Raw genomic sequence first — 23782 nt, 5'->3', positions numbered from 1 at the left:
AAAATATGCATTATAAGTTACATTATAATTATATAAAAACACATTTCTGAATTCTGTAAACAATTCAAATATGTTGATAATTCAAGGGTAGTTAAATGTCAGGACACCATTGTTGGTGTGTTTCATAACACTCATTAGTGCACACTGCTTAGCAAAATGTATAAATGGTTAGAACTAACCAGTTCTAATCATGTAATGATCTCAAGACACACATAACAAACCAGTCAGCAACTCAGCTGCACTACTTCTTGAAAACTACAAGTCTGATTGCTTTGATACTTGGTGTATATGTACTTTGGGTAGACCTCTCTTAGATTTTTTCATTTTGTGATGATATCTTCAATTTTCTCATTTTGATGAATATTTTTGACTTATTGTTAAATACCGCAAGTCTGATTGCTTTGATGTTATACATAAAGGTATTTCAGGTGGACATCTCTTGGAATTATTCATTTCATGATGATTCCACCTTCACAAGTTGAGTTGGCCAGTCCCTTTAAAGTGTAACTGAATTGGGACAATTGACTTTTTTTGTGTGCAAAATTTATTTATAAAAACATTATGAAAAAAAATCAAGTGAAAAATGTACATAAATTAAGTAAACGATCAATAATAATGTTCTGGATAAGGACACGCCCACGTTCAGTTTCTTGGTCGACTCAGAGCGAGGCTCCAACTAGAGTACCTAATTAGCATACAAGGGTACTTTGTGATGTCACGGGGGGAACTTGTCATCGTCTCACAATGGCCGCTATACGTATGCAGTGCTCGGAAAGCGACACGGAATCTATGTTATCGTCTGACGAGAGTTATGAAATCGAAGAGTATGATGACAATGAGAGATGCCACGATTTTGTTTTAGAGTGCCAGGGACAAATTGGCCCATACAGGTTTGAACCTGCAAGAAAAGTACGCGATGTGGGTGATTGTGTACCTTCCCAAAATGACCGTGACACAGAGTTTGAACATCGTGACCGGCTTGGTTTCCAGTTTCTGTCTTTTGTTCATCCAAATTCTAAACACATATCAGTGTGCAATTTTCAGTTTCTTGATCTTCTGAAGAAATCATGTAAAGACACAAAGTACGTGAACGGTGAATGCGTCCAGTGCTTACATTTTCCAATCGCCATTTTGTGTTTTGTTGTTGTTGTTCCACGATCGATCTAGTTATTTCGACTCTGGCATAATAACATGAATACATTCTAAACTTTTCAAGCAAATTAATATTCATATTCTACATGGAAAATATTATTCTTCTGGTTATTTACACAGTTATTCCCGAAACCCAAATAATTCATAACGAATCCAGATGGTGGATCAACAAATGATTCGGGCGTAAAATGGACACTGCAAATAACGGTATATGGAGAAGGTCCATCCCAATGTTTCCTGGTGTTCTTGACGGCTTTGGTCCACTGATGTCATAAATTCGAATTTTTTGGGAACCCATAAAGACTTACGCGATCGCCGTGTGTGTTACTACACCCGCCAACAACACAGCGTTTCCCCATGAAAACGATCGTGGTAACTCGTTGTATATGATGGTAACTCGTAAGAATTCTCGATCTTGGTAACTCGTTGTATATGTTTACGAAACGCGTGCGTATGGAAAATGATAAACAATCCTGTCTGCTAGCTAGCTCATGCTTTATGCTCCCGTTGGTGGCGCCATTTCGGTTACACTCGTAATGCCGAAAAAACTCGAAGGTGATGGGAGAGGGGGGCGTGGCGCGATTTCGGAATATCATTGACTGTTTACCCAATTTATATACCCTTTTCACTTGATTTTTTTTCATAATGTTGTTTATAAATAAATTTTGCACACAAAAAAAGTCAATTGTTCCAATTCAGTTACACTTTAATGTTGTATCTTCCTTCTACTTCTCCACTCTGTGTACAAATGTACATTCCACCTTTACAAATTGAGTTGGCCAGTCCCTTTATTGTTGTATCTTTCTTCTACTTTTCTACTCTGTGTACATTCCACCTTCATAAATGTCTGAACTGTCAGTATTTCCTGGATATTCAATCAATTTTACGGCATTTTGGCAGACACACTGAAAGTAGATGTGGATACACCTGCAAACAAGAGCTTTCAGTTTAATGCAATTAATAGCTTGATTTGTCATCTGTCCTTGTCCCTACATTGTTGAGTACAACCACAAAAAACTGTGCATGTTCTTTTTTCCTTCACTTACTTTCAAGCTGGACTAGAAATTGAATTTAATTTGCTTTTTTCAAAATATTAAGTTTCTGGTTATCAGGAATGTGACTTAAAATTATCAACGTGACTGTTTTTTTCAAGGTTTTTGGCTGAAGTTACTCTTAAAAAAATTCAATTTTCATGAAAAATAGAAACATAATATAAAAAAATATATACTAGTACACATAAATATACACATAATTTCACGTTCATGACGAAGAACTAAAAAAAAACCTTACTGATTATAATAAAACACTCACATACAAACTAAAGCGAAAGCAGCAGCTACAGAACTACAGCTATCCAACTGCCGGCATTGAAAAAAATTTTTGATGATCATTTTTTGAAAATTTTAACCCCAAATAAGGGCCCACCAGCCGTGAAACTGCCCAGGGTGATTTTTTGGATGGGCGAATTTACGGCAGAATCCGGTAGTAAATACAAATTTTTCTCAAAATTTCCCAAAAACTTTTGAAATGAATTAGTCAAAATTACATTATGATGTGTAGTATATGGGAATTGTTTACAACTGATTGTTTTCTATTATCACATCACTAACACTCAAAAAACACAATCCAGATCACCCAGGTGACTGTAGCCATACCTCTGTCATCTATGTAAATGCATATTACACTACATGTATACTAATAGTGCAAATACTAAGTATAATGTACTAGTATGTATAAAACATATTTTTCATTTTGTACTGCAAATCGATGCTTACTGCTGCATTAATTTCATGAAATCCATAAAATAAAATGAAATCCTCAGATAAGGACAAAACAAAATAACACTTTACTTCTCTCCCTAGGGAAAATTAAAAAATGCTGGACTGTTATGGATATTGTTGTTGTATTTATAGCATTATTTAAGACTACAACAAAAAGATATTCATGTATATTCAATGTTTAAGATTTATTAATAAATGCATTCAAATACATGCATTAAAGGTTGATTTGGCTTTACAAAACATTCTTTGAAAGAGAAAACAAACATTTCCTCATTATACTGTTTGAGGCACATTTTACCGATACCCATAATTGCAAAAAAATGTGAGAAGCAGATTTGACACATACATGATGAGAAGTAAAAACAATTTTTGGTTCAAAATTAGCTTTGCATTTTGATGAAAGAAAAACAAATATAGGAAACAAACTGCCAAAGTGTAAATTAGCACTTTTACTTGTATAACATTTTTTCTTTTCTTTTTTGAAGATGTCTACCCCCAGTGATTGTGGGAATTCTACAGAAACTCAAGAGTTTGAAGAAAACACAGCCAGTGCGGTGTTACACTACTGCAGTCTTACAATACTTAGTTTATTTATGATAGAGATCTCGCTACGCATTTATTGTATGCGACTAGAATTCTTCAAACATAAACTGGAAGTCTTTGATGCTGTTATAGTTATTATATCGTTTTCCTTTGATGTGGCGTATGCAATATCTCCAGATACTTTCCACGACATCCTGGGACTTCTGGTTATATTCCGATTATGGAGGGTAGTCCGGATATTTAACGGTAAGGAAGAATGAAACAAACAAAGCATGCATGGCATATACCGCTTGAAATATTGTGAACCGCTTTTTGACTCCCATGTGCGAAGCACAAAATGGGAGTCTTTGCAGTTAGTGTGTCTGTATGGTGTGTGTGTGTGTGTGTGTGTGTGTGTGTGTGTGTGTGTGTGTGTGTGTGTGTGTGTGCGTGTGTGTGTGTGTGTATGTGTGTGTATGTGTGTCCGACTGTTCCACTGCTATCTCAAGAACCATACATTGGTTTTTGATGAAACTTGGTGCATAGTTGCTCTGGGCCAATGCGCAGATTTGATTAGGTTTTGGTAAAATTCCATGCTCGTTAATTACCTAATTTGCATGATAATTAGCTAATTTTTAGCTGTTCTATGACTGTTCCACTGATATCTAAAGAACCACTCATTGGATTTTGATGAAACTTGGTACATAGATGCTCTGAACATATGCGCAGATTTGATTAGTTTTTGGTAAAAATCCGTGCATATTAATTACCTAATTTGCATGATAATTAGCTATTTTTTAGTGGTTCCATGACTGTTCCACTGATATCTAAACAACCACTCATTGGATTTCGATGAAACTTGGTACATAGATGCTCTGAACTAATGCTAGGTTTTGATTAGGTTTTGGTAAAAATCCGTGCATATTAATTACCTAATTTGCATGATAATTAGCTATTTTTTAGTGGTTCCATGACTGTTCCACTGATATCTAAACAACCACTCATTGGATTTCGATGAAACTTGGTACATAGATGCTCTGAACTAATGCTAGGTTTTGATTAGGTTTTGGTAAAAATCCGTGCATATTAATTAACTAATTTGCATGATAATTAGCTATTTTTTAGTGGTTCCATGACTGTTCCACTGATATCTAAACAACCACTCATTGGATTTTGATGAAACTTGGTACATAGATGCTCTGAACAAATGCTAGGTTTTGATTAGTTTTTGGTAATAATCCGTGGATACTAATTACCTAATTTGCATAATGATTAGTCAATTTTCGGTTTTTCCACTGATATCTCAAGTACTAATCATCACATTTCAATGAAACTTGGTACATAGATGTCATATGACACTGCACAGACCTGATAATTTTTATGGTAATATCAGTACATATAATTACCTAATTTACATAATTAATTAATTTTCAGCTTTTGATATAAGTAGTGAGCATTACATTTCAATGAAACTTGGTACTTACATACTCAAGTACTATGCAGAGATTGATTGTTTCAGATAAATATTTGTGCATATTAATCACCTAATTTGCATAATTAGTTAATTTTCAGCTTTTCCACGGGTATCTCAAGTACTAATCATCGCATTTCAATGAAACTTGGTACATAGATCCTTTAGGACTATGCAGAGACCTGATTAGTTTCAGGGTAAATAATTGTGCATATTAATTACCTAATTTGCATAATTAATTTTCAGCTTTTCTACTGATATCTAAAGTACTAATCATCACATTTCAATGAATCTAGAATTATGCAGAGACCCAATTAGTTTTTGGTAAATATTTGTGCATATTAATTACCTAATTTGCATAATTAACCAATTTCCAACTTTCACACTGATATCTCAGGTACTAATCATCACATATCAATGAATGTTTATACATGGATGCTGTAGGACAATAGACAGACCTGGATAATTGTGGGTTAAAATCTGTACATATTAATTACCCAATTTGCGTAATTAACCAATTTTAAGCTTTCACACTGATATCTAAAGTACTAATTTCCATTTTAATGAAACTTAGTACAAAGATGCTCTAGGACAATGTACAAACCTAATTAGTTTGGGGTAAAACTCTGTTCATATTATTTCCCTAATTAGCATAATAATTCATAATTTTTTGGTTCTAATCACATTTCAATTAAACTTGGTACATAGAGTTTTTGTTACATTGCGCAGACCTCATTAGTTTTACAATCAAATCTGTTCATGTTAATTTTCTGATTTGCATAATTAGTTTTCAGCTAAGTAATTTCAAATTATATTTAATGTGTCTCCAATACTCTCAGCACATGGGAGTTCTTTCTAAGCTTTCTTTGATTTGATAATTTGACAACATTCGTGAATATGAAATTTCATGAATGTTACTGTGACTTTCTAGGACCGCAGTGAAAGTCACTGTGATTCCTTAGGACCCAGTAAAAGTCTCTGTGACTCCCTAGGACCCCAGTGAAAGTCACTGTGATTCCTTAGGACCCAGTAAAAGTCTCTGTCACTCCCTAGGACCCAGTAAAAGTCTTCGTGACTCTCTAGGACCCCAGTGAAAGTCACTGTGACTCTCTAGGACCCCAGTGAAAGTCACTGTAACTTCCTAGGACCCCATTGAAAGTGTCTGTGATTCCTTAGGACCCAGTAAAAGTCTCTGTGACTCCCTAGGACCCCAGTGAAAGTCACTGTGATTCCTTAGGACCCAGTAAAAGTCTCTGTGACTCCCTAGGACCCAGTAAAAGTCTCTGTGACTCTAGGACCCAGTAAAAGTCACTGTGACTCCCTAGGACCCTGGTGAAAGTCTCTGTGACTTTCTATGACCCAGTAAAAGTCTCTGTCACTCCCTAGGACCCAGTAAAAGTCTTTGTGACTCTCTAGGACCCCAGTGAAAGTCACTGTGACTTCCTAGGACCCCAGTGAAAGTGTCTGTGATTCCTTAGGACCCAGTAAAAGTCTCAGTGACTCCCTAGGACCCCAGTGAAAGTCACTGTGATTCCTTAGGACCCAGTAAAAGTCTCTGTGACTCCCTAGGACCCAGTAAAAGTCTCTGTTACTCTCTAGGACCCAGTAAAAGTCACTGTGACTCCCTAGGACCCTGGTGAAAGTCTCTGTGACTTTCTAGGACCCAGTAAAAGTCACTGTGACTCCCTAGGACCCTGGTGAAAGTCACTGTGATTCCTTAGGACCCAGTAAAAGTCACTGTGATTCCTTAAGACCCAGTAAAAGTCACTGTGATTCCTTAGAACCCAGTAAAAGTCACTGTGACTCCCTAGGACCCCAGTGAAAGTCACTGTGATTCCTTAGGACCCAGTAAAAGTCACTGTGATTCCTTAGGACCCAGTAAAAGTCACTGATTCCTTAGGACCCAGTAAAAGTCACTGTGACTCCCTAGGACCCCAGTGAAAGTCACTGTGATTCCTTAGGACCCAGTAAAAGTCACTGTGATTCCTTAGGACCCAGTAAAAGTCACTGTGATTCCTTAGGACCCAGTAAAAGTCACTGTGATACCTTAGGACCCAGTCAAAGTCTCTGTGACTCCCTAGGACCCAGTAAAAGTCACTGTGACTCCCTAGGACCCCAGTGAAAGTCACTGTGATTCCTTAGGACCCAGTAAAAGTCACTGTGATTCCTTAGGACCCAGTAAAAGTCACTGTGATTCCTTAGGACCCAGTAAAAGTCACTGTGACTCCCTAGGACCCAGTAAAAGTCACTGTGACTCCCTAGGACCCCAGTGAAAGTCACTGTGATTCCTTAGGACCCAGTAAAAGTCACTGTGATTCCTTAGGACCCAGTAAAAGTCACTGTGATTCCTTAGGACCCAGTAAAAGTCTCTGTGACACTCTAGGACCCAGTAAAAGTCACTGACTCCCTAGGACCCTGGTGAAAGTCTCTGTGACTCCCTAGGACCAAGTAAAAGTCTCTGTGACTCTCTAGGACTCAGTAAAAGTCACTGTGGCTCCCTAGGACCCTGGTGAAAGTCACTGTGATTCCTTAGGACCCAGTAAAAGTCACTGTGATTCCTTAGGACCCAGTAAAAGTCTCTGTGACACTCTAGGACCCAGTAAAAGTCACTGACTCCCTAGGACCCTGGTGAAAGTCTCTGTGACTCCCTAGGACCAAGTAAAAGTCTCTGTGACTCTCTAGGACTCAGTAAAAGTCACTGTGGCTCCCTAGGACCCTGGTGAAAGTCACTGTGATTCCTTAGGACCCAGTAAAAGTCACTGTGATTCCTTAGGACCCAGTAAAAGTCACTGTGATTCCTTAGGACCCAGTAAAAGTCACTGTGATTTCTTAGGACCCAGTAAAAGTCACTGTGATTCCTTAGGATCCTGTGAAAGCCACTGTGATTCCTTAGGACCTAGTAAAAGTCACTGTGACTCCCTAGGACCCTGATGAAAGTCACTGTGATTCCTTAGGACCCAGTAAAAGTCGCTGTGACTCCCTAGGACCCCAGTGAAAGTCACTGTGATTCCTTAGGACCCAGTAAAAGTCTCTGTGACTCCCTAGGACCCCAGTGAAAGTCACTGTGATTCCTTCGGACCCAGTGAAAGTCACTGTGACTCCCTAGGACCCTGGTGAAAGTCACTGTGATTCCTTAGGACCCAGTAAAAGTCACTGTGACTCCCTAGGACCCTGGTGAAAGTCACTGTGATTCCCTAGAACTCAGTAAAAGTCACTGTGATTCCTTAGGACCCAGTAAAAGTCACTGTGATTCCTTAGGACCCAGTAAATGTCTCTGTGACTCCCTAGGACCCAGTAAAAGTCGCTGTGATTCCTTAGGACCCAGTGAAAGTCACTGTGATTCCTTAGGACCCAGTAAAAGTCTCTGTGACTCCCTAGGACCCAGTAAAAGTCTCTGTGACTCTCTAGGACCCAGTAAAAGTCACTGTGACTCCCTAGGACCCAGTGAAAGTCTCTGTGTCTCCCTAGAACCCAGTGAAAGTCACTGTGATTTCTTAGGACCCAGTAAAAGTCTTTGTGACTCCCTAGGACCCAGTAAAAGGTTGTGATTCCTTAGGACCCAGTAAAAGTCTTTGTGACTCCCTAGGACCCAGTAAAAGGTTGTGACTCCCTAGAACCCAAGTGAAAGTCTGGACAAGTCAATGTAAAAGTACATGCGACTGTCAGAATAAGGGTTTTCACCATTACAAAATTTTACAATTTAACCCTTAACTTGCGAAATTAATGAAAATAAAATGTGTAATTGTAAAACTGACATTATGATGCATTGTGTGCCAATAAGTCATAAAAACTGAATCAATCGTAAATCAATCTTTATCAATTATTAGATCAGTGCTCTGAGCAATGGGATAATGCCCTGTATTATCTCCATTTGATTGATTGATGAATTCAGTGAGAGTCTAGATAAATACATCATTATCCAACATCACTGCTGTAGTACGGTAGTGTGGTGTTAACTATTTCATTTGGGGCTTTGTGTTAAATAACGTAAAAAATACCTTGGGCATTGCTTATTACGGTAGTTAGACAAATCGTATTAGCTCTATTATAAGTGCATCTGTCATAGAAGTATACAAACCAAACGTTGCATTCTTATTACATGCTGGATCATTATTATGTGGATCATGCTGGATACTTATTTTGACCACAGACACCTCCGTCATTTACGTTAGCATGTTGGCAGTGTGCAAACCGAATTTTTGTAAATTATGTCAACGTGTTTACATCAATGCAAGCGAATTACTGTACTTAAAGTTGATACGTTATGCAGTTTAATAATAATTTTTCTTCACATGCCACTCACAGTGCTTGCAGGTTGTTTATTCGTAACGTTTTCTGATTCTATAGCATTAATAGAATTACGTCACTAAGCTTTACGGCATGTTATTAATCATGAAATATGAGTCACTGACGATAAGCAATTAAATTGACAGTGATTATATTCAGTGAATTATATTAAATTTCTAGTGCCACAGGGACACGATAATAGTCACAATGAAATAACGCATATTTTCGTACATCATTATCGTCAGCACACATTGTTTGGCTATATATGTTTCATATGCTAATATTACGCGTTCGGACATAATTTCCATTATTAGTAAATCAACCTTAATATATTTGGCTTATTATGATTTCCTGAGATTTAATTGGGCAGGTTTGTAGATCACATGATCCTACCTGTAAACAAGAGGGAGTGATATTAAAAGTATCTGTGTTGTTCACAATATTGCTAACAACTCTACACAAACTCTATTTTTTTTCGTTTCAATCACCGACACTGGTAATGCTGATAATTGGGGTCCTCTATATTGATTTGATTGCCCATTGTTCTAGATACTGTCAATTGGCTGAATATTATGTGTCAAATTGACCAATGAACAAAGAGACATCGCATAAGTGTGTGATATTACTAGCATTGTATCTAGGAGTTTAATAGTAGAGTGGCCTCGGATATAGTAATCACCATTTATACGACAATCCAATTCAAAATGGCCGACTTATGATGAAGATATATAATCAGCACTTTGTCATGAACCTTGATAGCTTAGAGATGCGCGTTATCGTCAGAACTGCAAGTGAGAATTCAACTCTTCTGTTGTCTTTATTAACATTTTATGCACTATTAAGCACAAAAAATCATTCAACTATGACCAAGCGTGACTCTAATTTTAATATTTTGTTTAAATTTGTAACTTGTTTGTAAATGCGAAACTGACTTTTAGCGAACTCTAAAAACTGGTTGCTTTGTGAACATTCATAGTCATGCACATGCTCAGTTCTGACTACAGTGTTGCTTTAGTAAATGTGTTGGTTCATATATGGCAGACTGATAGCAATGTTATAAAAATAATATTTAGACACGGCTGCAACTGTATTGCATGTGAGACAATTTTTTCAAACATATAAAGGTACATCATTAGTAGTACGTATTGAATAGTCGTACCAGTACTGTCTTTCCTCATCGATCTAGAAGTGCATCTCTGATCAAATTGCATGTAAGACCAGTCTGTTCATTGCGGTTACATTTGAATGCACCAGACTGTATGTGCATGGAGTGCACATGTATCATTTAATATATTTTACTATCATATTATTATGTAAATTCTCCATCATTTCTCATTCTTAGGTGTTCTCATCTCTGTAAAAAATCAAAATGAGAAGAAACTTGCAGCTCAGAGAAGAAAATGTTCAGAACTTGAGCAAGAGTTGGAGAAATTTCGGCAGTATTGTACTGTTCAAGAGAATGAAATTGAGCTGTTACGAGATGAACTTAAAAAACACGGAATAACGTTAGGTAGGTTCTGATTTTCTAATATTATTGAAAACAAAATATATAACTGCGTCCTGCGTCTGTCGTCCGTCTGTCTGTCTGTCTATCTGTCTGTCTGTCTGTCTGTCTGTGCACAACTTCCTCTGTGTGGATGCCTTGATGAGTGTAGATGGTAATTTGTTTATGAGAAGTCGATCTGCCAAACAATTATGCAAATTAGCCCCCCAAAACTCTAAAATTTCTTCTATGCTGCTATGACACTAAGTGGTCTACAGTGCTGATATTGATAGTGCATGTGCCTTGGGTTGTCCTCCACCAGTTTTGTTAATTTGGTAGAGGAAATTTTCAATTTCCTAATTTTGGCGAATATTTTAAAATGGTCATTTTTGGTCAAAAATTCTATTTTCGACTTCTTCTTCAAAACCGGTAGCCGGAATGCTTTGATACTTGGTGTGTATGTACCTTGTGTTGACATCTACTAGGTTTGTTCATCCCATGGCCATATCTTTAATTCTCTAATTTTGGCAAATATTTTTGTCATTTTTGGTTAAAAATGGAATTTCAACTAACCACTATTTCCAATGCTTTGGTGTTAGGCATACATGTGTTTATTATTCCATTGACAACTTTGTGTGGTTGTTTGGCAATATTTCATTTAAATGTGTATAGACATGATTGATTTTGGTGGAAAATTATGCAAATTGCCTAATTTACATACATGTACCAATATTTAGGCTATTTTGGTGATATCTGGAGAACTATTTAATATGTTTTAATAAAACTTGGTGCATAGATGTGTTGGGGCAGTTTCCAGATATATTTAGTTTTTGGTGGAAATTTATGCAAATTATCTAATTTGCATATCAGCTAATGAAATTCAAGCTATTGGGTGCAATTTCAAGAACCATTCAACATATTTCAACAAAACTTGGTATATACATGTATTACGAATTCAGATAATTGCAAATATCATATCATGTTATTCTCTCAACACGCTGGAGTTCTTTTTAAGCTCTCTTTGATTCTAATTTTATTGAATATTTCTGTTATTTTTGTAAAAAATTCCACTTTTAGCATTGTGTTTTATTGTCTCACTCACTGCCTTTTGGGGTGTTTGTCATATATAGCACTAATCTTTTGTACAATAGCCATTGAGCAACAGGCCATTGGCCTATTTTTTAAATTTATGGTAATAAATATAGATTAGTTTGGCCTGTTTATATGATATTATATGGTAGATGAAATGGTGGGAATTGAAAATAACAATTTATTACATACTTATTGTGCTGTATACGGCTTCCCGGATTATTGAATTCTTTTGTATGATTTCGTTTTTTAATTTGCCCTCAAACGAAAGTTGGCTAGTTTCGTGTGAGCTCAACTATGCAAAAAGTTTGCATGTGATCTATCCCAATAATAATAGCACTGGGTACAGAGCATGAAATGAGGACAACCAATGTAGGTGATAAAGATGTTTTCAAACCAACTACATTACTTTAATGTAACTTTTCGGTGATTTGAACAAAGCCCTGGCAAAAATTATATCAATGCTACAACAGTTATATTTATGTATATTGTTCTTTTAGTTTTTTTTTACTCATTTGTTTGTCTGAATCAAATTTGTATGATTAGTTAATTATGTTATGTAATATTTTGTAACGTTATTTCTTCATAGAAATATTAATGCCCATCAATATAGAACATTGCACACCAAGACTACCATCACAGAATCCACACTGCATTTCATCAACTTTTCATGGATATTCTTTGAAATCATATAGCATGTTTATTTACAGCATTCATGATTGTTACTGATTTACAAATATTTACTGCTAGTGAAAGAGTACATTACGGTATATTCTGTAATGATTCCCCTCTAACAATAATCCCAACAGGGATTTCTATTTCAACAGTCTTATCAATGTACTTAAACTTTTTCAACAGAGGCTGAAGAAAAGAAAGAACGGCCACAGTCTCTGACACAAGTAGATGTAATAGTAGAAGTCAATAAAGTCAATGAAAAGACAATTGAGAGTTTAGATCGTAAAGACTTTAAGGAGGACATTGATGCGGTTGATTATAGCGATGTGACGCCGGATCCACCTAGTACTGAAACAGATAAAAGTCCAACAAGAAGTACGAGTAGCACTATTCCAGAATCTCCTCAAGAACCAGATTATGGTAGCAACTGCTAGGAAACAGTAGCTATGGTAACGATAATGATGGAGAAACAGTAGCTATGGTAACCATAATGATGGAGAAACAGTAGCTATGGTAACCATTGATAGTAAAGGGTTGTTATTGTTAAAACAAAATTAATATCATGAAGAAAATTTTCTTAAATTTGAAATATACCATCAGGGAGTGTGGAGATCATTTGAATACGTAAAATGTTTGTATTTTCTGAATTCAGTAATGTAAGTTGGATGATCCTTATTATGTATTCTCACAGTGCATGCTTAGGTGATCAATGGCTGATTGTAACTCAAGATTCAATCTCAATTTCCAGCTATAGACTCGGATAAGGAAACAACAAACTCACAAATGCACCACTCAAAGATATAGTGACGTAAAATGATATGCGATAAAGGTCTTACGTGAAATGAACTCTTGTGAAATTATTGAAGGTGATCTAATTCTGTGCTCGTAAAGTCAAAGTACTGGTAGTTCTCATCAATATACTAGTAGTCACAGAATGCTTTAGGTGATTGGAATTGTTTGATTGAGTAGACAGAAATGGAATTATCGCTACATTCAAAAACAAAAAACGCATGTGTTAAATGATTTTACATGATATGACACTATGAAAAACAATCTGAGATAAATACAAATTCGTTGTTTCACAGACTCACTAATTTTAATTCGGATTTCTAGAATGTAGGATTCTCTTGCTATTTATGTTCATGTCACAATTTGCCTGACTTTTTCAATTCGCATGTGATCTTCATCTCGTATCACTTGTATACCCTCATTTTATAAATTCTTGACAATAGACAATTTAATGATCTATGCTGTGCAATCTGACAATTGGATCTGATGCTAGCTTCATCATAGCCCACGATACTATGCTTTTACCCAGAGAAAAAAAAAATTGACTAAATTGGTCTTAGGTGCATATAAATATTGTTCAGCTAGGAAAAATGCAAGTTATGTAAGACCCCTTATATATTACTGCGAAGATGGCACTTACATCACAAGTAGTCCCCTCTTAATCAATGAATGACAAATCTTAGGAAATATTATGATTACATGTATCACATGCACAAGCCAATGTTTCATCTTTATTTTGCCTTCTTCCGAATGAATTATGAAGCTTTCATTTGGGATCTCTGTTTTTGAATATCATATTCATGCATGAATTCACTGCTGTCTGCGTTTAGATGTTGGCGATCCAGATCACAAGCCGAGAAATTTGTGAGATCTTTGCATGGTACATGGTGATGCAATCAATTCACAACTCAATATTAACTGTCATTTTAAGAATATTCTTTGTAGAGAATATATTTGTTAGAATATTTTTTGTTTGTCTGTTATGATGTAACATGTAATCATTTTAGTGAGGCACTCGATCCACGCTATGAAAAAAAAAATGCATGGTCTACAGATGAGGAAAATACCATATTTGGTATATATTCATGAACCTTTATAGGTGCATCTTGAGAACAAATACACTATTTGAACTTGAGTTACGTGTACTCCAGATTACTGTATGATCACAGAAACTGAGTGTCAGTATCTCACCTTGCCTTGTGGTGCATTCATGATGAAACGCGAGTTGAGTTGAGTTGAGTTGAGTTGAGTTGAGTTGAGTTGAGTTTCATTACAGTGTTCTATTTATCACATCACCTGCTAAAAGCCTCAAAGGATAGCCAAAATGAATGGGAAATAATGGTGTCTTATTTTGAACAGTGAAAATCTGTCTGAAGACAAAGTGACAGTGTCATTGACAAAGAACAATCAAGGGTACAATTCAAATTTTGTTGTTCAATAAGAATAACGTGGGCATCTGGTAATAGTTTAATAACTCATGGGTATTGAAAATAAATGTTTTTTTTTTAAATGAAAGAAACTATTTTGACATTAAGTCTTGCCGATGACTGACTTTGCCATTTATACTCGTTCATTGTCTGTAAATCACTGTCGGACATCTAACGATCACTAACCTTGAATATGTGATGAAATTAATATGGTTACAATAGATTTTACTAAAAATGGGAGAGTTGGCAGGGACATTATGTTATGAACAGGTTACAAACTTTTCGACTGTTTGTAAAATGTTTGTTTCAGTAAAATCTTGGCCAGAATATTGCTTTTAAACGCAAGGTCAACTTTTCAGTCTATTTCTTTCTACCGATTGATCATACATTGATCATAATTTCAAGTGTGTATTTTTAAGAACAATACATTTTATTCTCACAATATTCAGATTACATTTCCTGTAATACTGCCAGACAGGGCAGATGTATCTAATTGAATGGTGCTTGTTTTTATTGCATATCAACTGAACTTCAGTGCCCGAACTTGTTCATTATGGAAATATTGTCTCGTTTATAATTGCTCCAGTCTACGTTTTATGATTTGAGTTTGAGCACCCACTTTGTAAGTATAATGATGCAATTCAATTGATTTAATTATAGTTTTCTAACTTTTATGTTACTAGTATACCAAAAATGCTTTTGTTACATTATAATCAGGAGTCAGTCTCAGGTGAAGGAGATAATTCAAAAATAGATGAGTTTCATATTCCTTAGTTGCTACGTACATGTAACTAAAAGTTATTATTATCGATTATGTGATTATAGTCATTCGTGAGACTCTTTGGCTCAGGTTTTTGTCAAAATCAATATACTGTGTTTGCTCTATTACCAGTACGCCCCCGAAAGTATCGCATATGTAAATTACAGAGATTTATGATCAAAATTATTAATATTTAAATGATTTAGTATACAACCAATGTGATTTTTGGTTGATATGAGCTTGTATTGAACATATGCTTCTACCGGTAAAAGAGCAAATAGGGTATCTGGTACAAAACTAAAGCTGGTTGCCGAGCAACCAGTGAAACCGAAACAACTTGCTGAAAATGGTATATCAATGTAAATTGTACAGGATCTTTATCTCTTCTATAGCTGTAGCATTGTCCTGCAAATTACTCAGGAAGTGATGCATTGACAGTCTTTAATTTTCTTAATTATGTGTCTGTCTGTTGATTCTTCATCTGTATCTAAAACCAAATTTGATATTCATGTTTGTTTGTAGCTTTTTTATGCAAAGTACCCGGATCTATGAAGTGACTCTTAAATGGTGAAAAAGATGACATGCTCTGTGTGAAAATATTATTTATACTGTATTTTAACTCATTTGATATTATTGCAATTCATTATTTTTGTTTTCCAGTATCACAAGAAGAATTTTAATTTTCTGTTGGAAAGTTTTATTGCCAAAGTGAACATTGTTTCCTGTTTTGGCAGATTCATTTTCAACAGCATGTTGCATCCTGCCTCCTTTTGTTGTCAACATTTAGTATTTACATGGAACGTTGGTATTATTTTGTCATTTAAATTGTACTTTATAAATACAAGTATATCATCAATATAAGACTAGATTGTGTTTTTTTTAAACTCGCACAACCATGTGAGATTTGTGACCCAAAGTACTATCCACTGGGTTGACTAGTAGTCCAGGTGGTCCAACAAGTATCAACTGGACTGAAAATGTGACCAGGTGGTTCAGATATGTGGTGACCCAAAGTAGTATCAACTGGGCTGAAATTAAAACCAGGTTGTTCAGATATCTGTTGATCTAAAGTAGTATCCATCAGACTGATTTGAAACCTGGTGACCTTAAGTATTCAATGCGGTGACAATGAGACAAGGTGGTTCAGATACCATGGTGACCTAAAGTAGCATTCACTGAGCTGATGATCTAAGCAGGTGGTTCAGATACCATGGTGACCTAAAGTAGCATTCACTGGGCTGATGATCTAACCAGGTAGTTCAGATACATTGGTGACCTAAAGTAGCATTCACTGAGCTGATGATCTAACCAGGTAGTTCGGATATCATGATGACCTAAAGTAGCATTCACTGGGCTGATGATCTAACCAGGTAGTTCAGATACCATGGTGACCTAAAGTAGCATTCACTGGGCTGATGATCTAACCAGGTAGTTCAGATATCATTATGACCTAAAGTAGCATTCACTGGGCTGATGATCTAACCAGCTGGTTCAGATACCATGGTGACCTAAAGTAGCATTTACTGGGCTGATTATCTAACCAGGTAGTTCAGATACCATAGTGACCTAAAGTAGCATTCACTGGGCTGATGATCTAACCAGGTAGTTCGGATACCATGGTGACCTAAAGTAGCATTCACTGAGCTGATGATCTAACCAGGTAGTTCAGATACCATGGTGACCTAAAGTAGCATTCACTGGGCTGATGATCTAACCAGGTAGTTCAGATATCATTATGACCTAAAGTAGCATTAACTGGGCTGATGATCTAACCAGGTGGTTCAGATACCATGGTGACATAAAGTAGCATTTACTGGGCTGATGATCTAACCAGGTAGTTTAGATACCATGGTGACCTAAAGTAGCATTCACTGGGCTGATGATCTAACCAGCTGGTTCAGATACCATGGTGACCTAAAGTAGCATTTACTGGGCTGATTATCTAACCAGGTAGTTCAGATACCATGGTGACCTAAAGTAGCATTCACTGGGCTGATGATCTAACCAGGTAGTTCGGATACCATGGTGACCTAAAGTAGCATTCACTGGGCTGATGATCTAACCAGCTGGTTCAGATACCATGGTGACCTAAAGTAGCATTCACTGGGCTGATGATCTAACCAGGTAGTTCGGATATCATGATGACCTAAAGTAGCATTCACTGTGCTGATGATCTAACCAGGTGGTTCAGATACCATGGTGACCTAAAGTAGCATTTACTGGGCTGATGATCTAACCAGGTAGTTTAGATACCATGGTGACCTAAAGTAGCACTCACTGGGCTGATGATCTAACCAGGTAGTTCAGACACCATGATGACCTAAAGTAGCATTCACTGGGCTGATTATCTAACCAGGTAGTTCAGATACCATGGTGACCTAAAGTAGCATTCACTGGGCTGATGATCTAACCAGCTGGTTCAGATACCATGGTGACCTAAAGTAGCATTCACTGGGCTGATGATCTAACCAGGTAGTTCGGATATCATGATGACCTAAAGTAGCATTCACTGTGCTGATGATCTAACCAGGTGGTTCAGATACCATGGTGACCTAAAGTAGCATTTACTGGGCTGATGATCTAACCAGGTAGTTTAGATACCATGGTGACCTAAAGTAGCATTCACTGGGCTGATGATCTAACCAGGTAGTTTAGATACCATGGTGACCTAAAGTAGCATTCACTGGGCTGATGATCTAACCAGCTGGTTCAGATACCATGGTGACCTAAAGTAGCATTCACTGGGCTGATGATCTAACCAGCTGGTTCAGATACCATGGTGACCTAAAGTAGCATTCACTGAGCTGATGATCTAACCAGGTGGTTCAGATACCATGATTACCTAAAGTAGCATTTACTGGGCTGATGATCTAACCAGGTAGTTCAGATACCATGGTGACCTAAAGTAGCATTCACTGGGCTGATGATCTAACCAGGTAGTTCAGATATCATTATGACCTAAAGTAGCATTCACTGGGCTGATGATCTAACCAGGTAGTTCAGACACCATGATGACCTAAAGTAGCATTCACTGGGCTGAGTATCTAACCAGGTAGTTCAGATACCATGGTGACCTAAAGTAGCATTCACTGGGCTGATGATCTAACCAGGTAGTTCGGATACCATGATGACCTAAAGTAGCATTCACTGGGCTGATTATCTAACCAGGTAGTTCAGATACCATGGTGACATAAAGTAGCATTCACTGGGTTGATGATCTAACCAGCTGGTTCAGATACCATGGTGACCTAAAGTAGCATTCACTGGGCTGATGATCTAACCAGGTAGTTCGGATATCATGATGACCTAAAGTAGCATTCACTGTGCTGATGATCTAACCAGGTGGTTCAGATACCATGGTGACCTAAAGTAGCATTTACTGGGCTGATGATCTAACCAGGTAGTTTAGATACCATGGTGACCTAAAGTAGCATTCACTGGGCTGATGATCTAACCAGGTAGTTTAGATACCATGGTGACCTAAAGTAGCATTCACTGGGCTGATGATCTAACCAGCTGGTTCAGATACCATGGTGACCTAAAGTAGCATTCACTGGGCTGATGATCTAACCAGGTAGTTCAGATACCATGGTGACCTAAAGTAGCATTCACTGGGCTGATGATCTAACCAGCTGGTTCAGATACCATGGTGACCTAAAGTAGCATTTACTGGGCTGATGATCTAACCAGCTGGTTCAGATACCATGGTGACCTAAAATAGCATTCACTGGGCTGATGATCTAACCAGGTAGTTTAGATACCATGATGACCTAAAGTAGCATTCACTGAGCTGATGATCTAACCAGGTAGTTCAGATACCATGGTGACATAAAGTAGCATTTACTGGGCTGATGATCTAACCAGGTAGTTCAGATACCATGGTGACCTAAAGTAGCATTCACTGGGCTGATGATCTAACCAGGTAGTTCAGATACCATGGTGACATAAAGTAGCATTTACTGGGCTGATGATCTAACCAGCTGGTTCAGATACCATGGTGACCTAAAGTAGCATTCACTGGGCTGATGATCTAACCAGGTAGTTCAGATACCATGGTGACATAAAGTAGCATTTACTGAGCTGATGATCTAACCAGGTAGTTCAGATACCATGGTGACCTAAAGTAGCATTCACTGGGCTGATGATCTAACCAGGTAGTTCAGATACCATGGTGACCTAAAATAGCATTCACTGGGCTGATAATCTAACCAGGTTAGATTCAGATACCTAATGGCATATCACAGCATCCACTGTGGTAACAATGAGACCAGGTAGTTCAGTGAAATTCTTGATAAGGTTTTTTCTTGCAATCTAAATTCATCCAAAAATCTATTTTTGTATGAATCAGTTTTTTGGGGGGAATGTTCTCCTGTATGTGAAGTACCCAACACTACTATGTCAATGTGTAGTGTGCACTGCATGTTCACAGTGGGCTCTTGTATATGGTGAATTGTATATTTATATCTCTTAGACTCTCTATATATGCTGAAAACAAACGGTAGTAGTCATCGTGCCACACATGTGCGAGATATATGGGTCTCATATAAATAAAGATGGTGACTTTGACTGTTGCGTAGATCAACGAGTACAAACTGAGACGCTACCAAGCTTTAATTAGGTCTTATTTAAGTGATTGGAAGGTATCGAACGAGTCACCGGTGGTAATTTGTGTAAGTCATGCACAGGTCAAACCTCATACTTGTGATTTCCATTTGAAGAGCGCATTGGATTATGGGAAAATCAATGTTTATCAACACAAATGTCGTACATGCACTGCACAACAACCACCGCCCTTTAAATTAACTATTTATACTTCAAACTGCAGAATTATAGTTTAATTTTATTCTGTCTATGCATGGTTACCAGCACGATATTTTTGTTGCTGACTTTGCTATATATATAGACATTCATTATTACCCTTTGTATTTCGATAACACCATATTATAAACTAGTCTAGTTTTAAATTATCACAATAATAATCTTGCTATGTACAACTGATTTTTCACTCGTGTCTATAATACAGTTGCATTATCAAACCTTGACCTTACTTAGCTTGATTTCACCAGCTGTTGGAATAGCCTGGTAAGGCCACTGATCCAAAACCATCTGTTTCATTTCATTGATAATGGATAAAGCAATGACCCTGAAAATGTTGCTCATTTTACGTCATGTGATCATCTGATACAGGATGACCCCAGGTCACCGTCATTATTGCATTCATTTTATATACAAAGTGTTGCCTCCTATACAAAGATGCTTAAAATGCTTTAGATTTTCAAAAAGACTAAATTGTTTGCTTGATTCAAATTTCTATTAAATATATATAATTATAATAGCAGAAAATATAACACATTTACCAGTAATAAAATCTGCTTGTGATTCAAGCTAAAATTGTAGTTTAACATTTCCAAACTATTCAGACACTTAATTGTGTAGTGCATGCCATTTCATGGCAAGACATGAATTTAACTTCTTCAAAACATTTTTTTGGGAGAAATTTTTCATCAGATTTTTGAACAAACACTTCCGTAATTTTCTAAGTTTAGGGATTTTTTTTTTTCTCTTCCCACACCAAATATGCAGAAGCTTCATCAGAGGAGTTCATTTAGGAAATTTTTCTTTTCTTGGATATTCCATCTAAACTACTGTAAAATACTTTATTTTCGATTGGAATTAATTTTCGCCATTTTTGCTGAAGAAATGATTCAGTGAAAATAAAATTCAGCAAATATACCTTTTTTCAAATATTTTACATTCAACTTGTCAAAAATCATTCAAAATGAATTCCATACAAGACACTCAAAATTACACCACGCTGTAACTCATGGCGTATACATATACAATAATGGCTCTAATCGAAGTGTATAGTTGTATTAAATAGATCATTCAAATAAGACTTATTTTGTCTACTGCTAGAGCTAATAATGTATTTTCTGATATTGTTAAAATGCAGTGTTCCAATGATGTCAAAAAAAATATTGATAATTATGTATAGAGACGCATTGCTATACAAATTACTTATTAACGGAATTAACGGTAAAATGTACAAGTCTGTACGAGCTATGTATAGCGACACAAATTCTTCTGTAAAACTAAATGATTTTAAAACAAACTGGTTTAACGCTAAGCAAGGCGTGCGTCAGGGTGATAATCTTTCTCCTACATTATTCTCCATCTTTATTAACGATTTGGCAGTTGAAATTAACCTGAAACAAAAGGGAATAACTCTTGATAATAACGTTAATGTTAGTATTTTGTTATACGATGATGATATCGTGTTGTTAGCTGATAATGAAATTGATATGCAAATGATGTTAAGTCATTTAAATAGTTGGTGTGAAAAATGGAAAATTAGGGTTAATAATGTGAAATCGAAAATGTTACATTTTAGAAAAGCCAGTGAAGCTAGAAGTGCATTCCAATTTTGCATTGGTGATGACGTGTTAGATTATACCGATAAGTATAGATATTTGGGGATTGTTTTGGATGAATTCGTTGATTATTCTGTAACTGCTGGTATCGCAGCAGACTCGACAAGTAGAGCGTTAGGAGCGTTATTCGTTAAATTTAAACTCTCAAGAATCTTGGGTTTTCCACATTTACAAAGTTGTATGATGCCAGTGTTGCGCCTATACTTGATTATTGTTCCGGAGTTTGGGGTTTTAGTAAATTTGAAAAGTGTGAAATGATTCAAAATAGGGCTTTAAGATTTTTTCTTCGCACCCATAGGTTTTCCCCACTTCCGGCTGTTTAAGGTGACACTGGGTGGGTCTCATGCAGAGATCGACGATGGGCCCATATGGTTAGACTGTGGAAGCATATTAGTGAACTTGATGACAATAGACTAGTTAAACGAGTATTTCTGTGGGATCACTCCCTAAATTATAATAATTGGTCATCAGAGATTTACCAAATTATGGAGCTCGTTGACTTAAATTATGAACACCTAATTGACGTAAATATACATGCATTAAGAGAAAATATTGCGAGGAGGTCAGAGTCATCTTGGTCAGAAGGTGTTAGTCACAAACCAAAGTTATGTGTCTATGCAACTTTTAAATTTGAATATAAACCAGAAAAGTACATGCTAATAAATTTAAGTCCGGGTCAAAGGTCACTATTAGCTCAACTGCGCATGGGCATTTTGCCTCTCCGTATTGAGACTGGGCGATTTAGACACGAGCCTGTAAGTGTACGAATCTGTAAATTTTGTGATGCAAACGTTGTTAAGGACGAAATGCATTTTTTGTTTGACTGTCAGCAATACAATGAATTGAGGCATGAGTATCTAGATTCAATTCTTAATGAAATAACTGGCATATCACAGGAACAAATACTGGCTCGTTTATTTTCAGGGCCAATAAGAAAATTTGCTCTTTGTATAGAAAAGGCTTTTTACAAAAGAAGAAATTTGTTGTTCGTCTGAATTTAATGAACTACACGATTGTATTGTTGATATATTATTTCAAGCTCTCTTTCATAACCTGTATTTGTAAATGTAATCGTTATTATTTAAGGTGACTTATAAGTCCACTGGGCTGGACAGTTCTCTGAGCTGCAGGTCACTATAATAAATTACTTACTGCTACGGTAAGTAGAGTTGGGGAAGGTTGGGGTTAACGACTTCTAAATACTGATGAGATACTTAACTGCAACAAGTTATTTACTTATCAATGTACACTGTACCACTCCTCAAATACCCTATGGCTGGGGAGTAACAGTAACACTTCCCTATAACAAACCCAATTTATTATGTGCTGAATTTATAGTGAACACTTCACTATAACAAACCCAATGTATTGAGTGCTTCATTATAGTAAACACTTCACTATAACAAACCCAATGTATTGAGTGCTTCATTATAAGTGAACACTTCATTATAACAAACCCAATGTATCAAGTGCTTCCTTTTAAGTGAACACTTCATTATAACAAACCCAATGTATTAAGTGCTTCCTTATAAGTGAACACTTCATTATAACAAACCCAATGTATTGAGTGCTTCATTATAGTGAACACTTCACTATAACAAATCCAATGCATTATGTGCTTCATTATAGTAAACACTTCACTATAACAAACCCGATGTATTAAGTGCTTCCTTATAAGTGAACACTTCATTATAACAAACACAATGTATTATGTGCTTCATTATAGTGAACACTTCACTATAACAAACCCAATGTACTATGTGCTTCATTATAGCGAACACTTAACTATAACAAGCCCAATGCATTATGTGCTTCATTATAGTAAACACTTCACTATAACAAACCCAATGTATTGAGTGCTTCATTATAGTGAACACTTCACTATAACAAATCCAATGCATTATGTGCTTCATTA

The 23782-nt window shown here is 36.4% G+C and overlaps 1 protein-coding gene across 1 annotated transcript in view; it reads left to right on the top strand.

Annotated features, from left to right (window-relative positions):
* LOC100367669 (uncharacterized) overlaps positions 1 to 16297 on the top strand; it is a 35121-nt gene extending 18824 nt beyond the window's left edge. The window contains exons 4-6 of the mRNA XM_002734179.4: positions 3419 to 3722; positions 10556 to 10723; positions 12644 to 16297. Coding sequence (XP_002734225.3) covers positions 3419 to 3722; positions 10556 to 10723; positions 12644 to 12894 — 723 coding nt within the window. The 3' untranslated portion in view covers positions 12895 to 16297. The remainder of the gene's footprint in view (positions 1 to 3418; positions 3723 to 10555; positions 10724 to 12643) is intronic.
* The last annotated feature ends 7485 nt before the right edge of the window (positions 16298 to 23782 follow it).

Source organism: Saccoglossus kowalevskii, chromosome 16 (assembly GCF_978046115.1).
Source record: "Saccoglossus kowalevskii chromosome 16, keSacKowa6.1, whole genome shotgun sequence".
Classification (NCBI taxonomy): Eukaryota; Metazoa; Hemichordata; class Enteropneusta; family Harrimaniidae; genus Saccoglossus; species Saccoglossus kowalevskii.
This window is presented reverse-complemented; position numbering and strand designations above follow the sequence as displayed.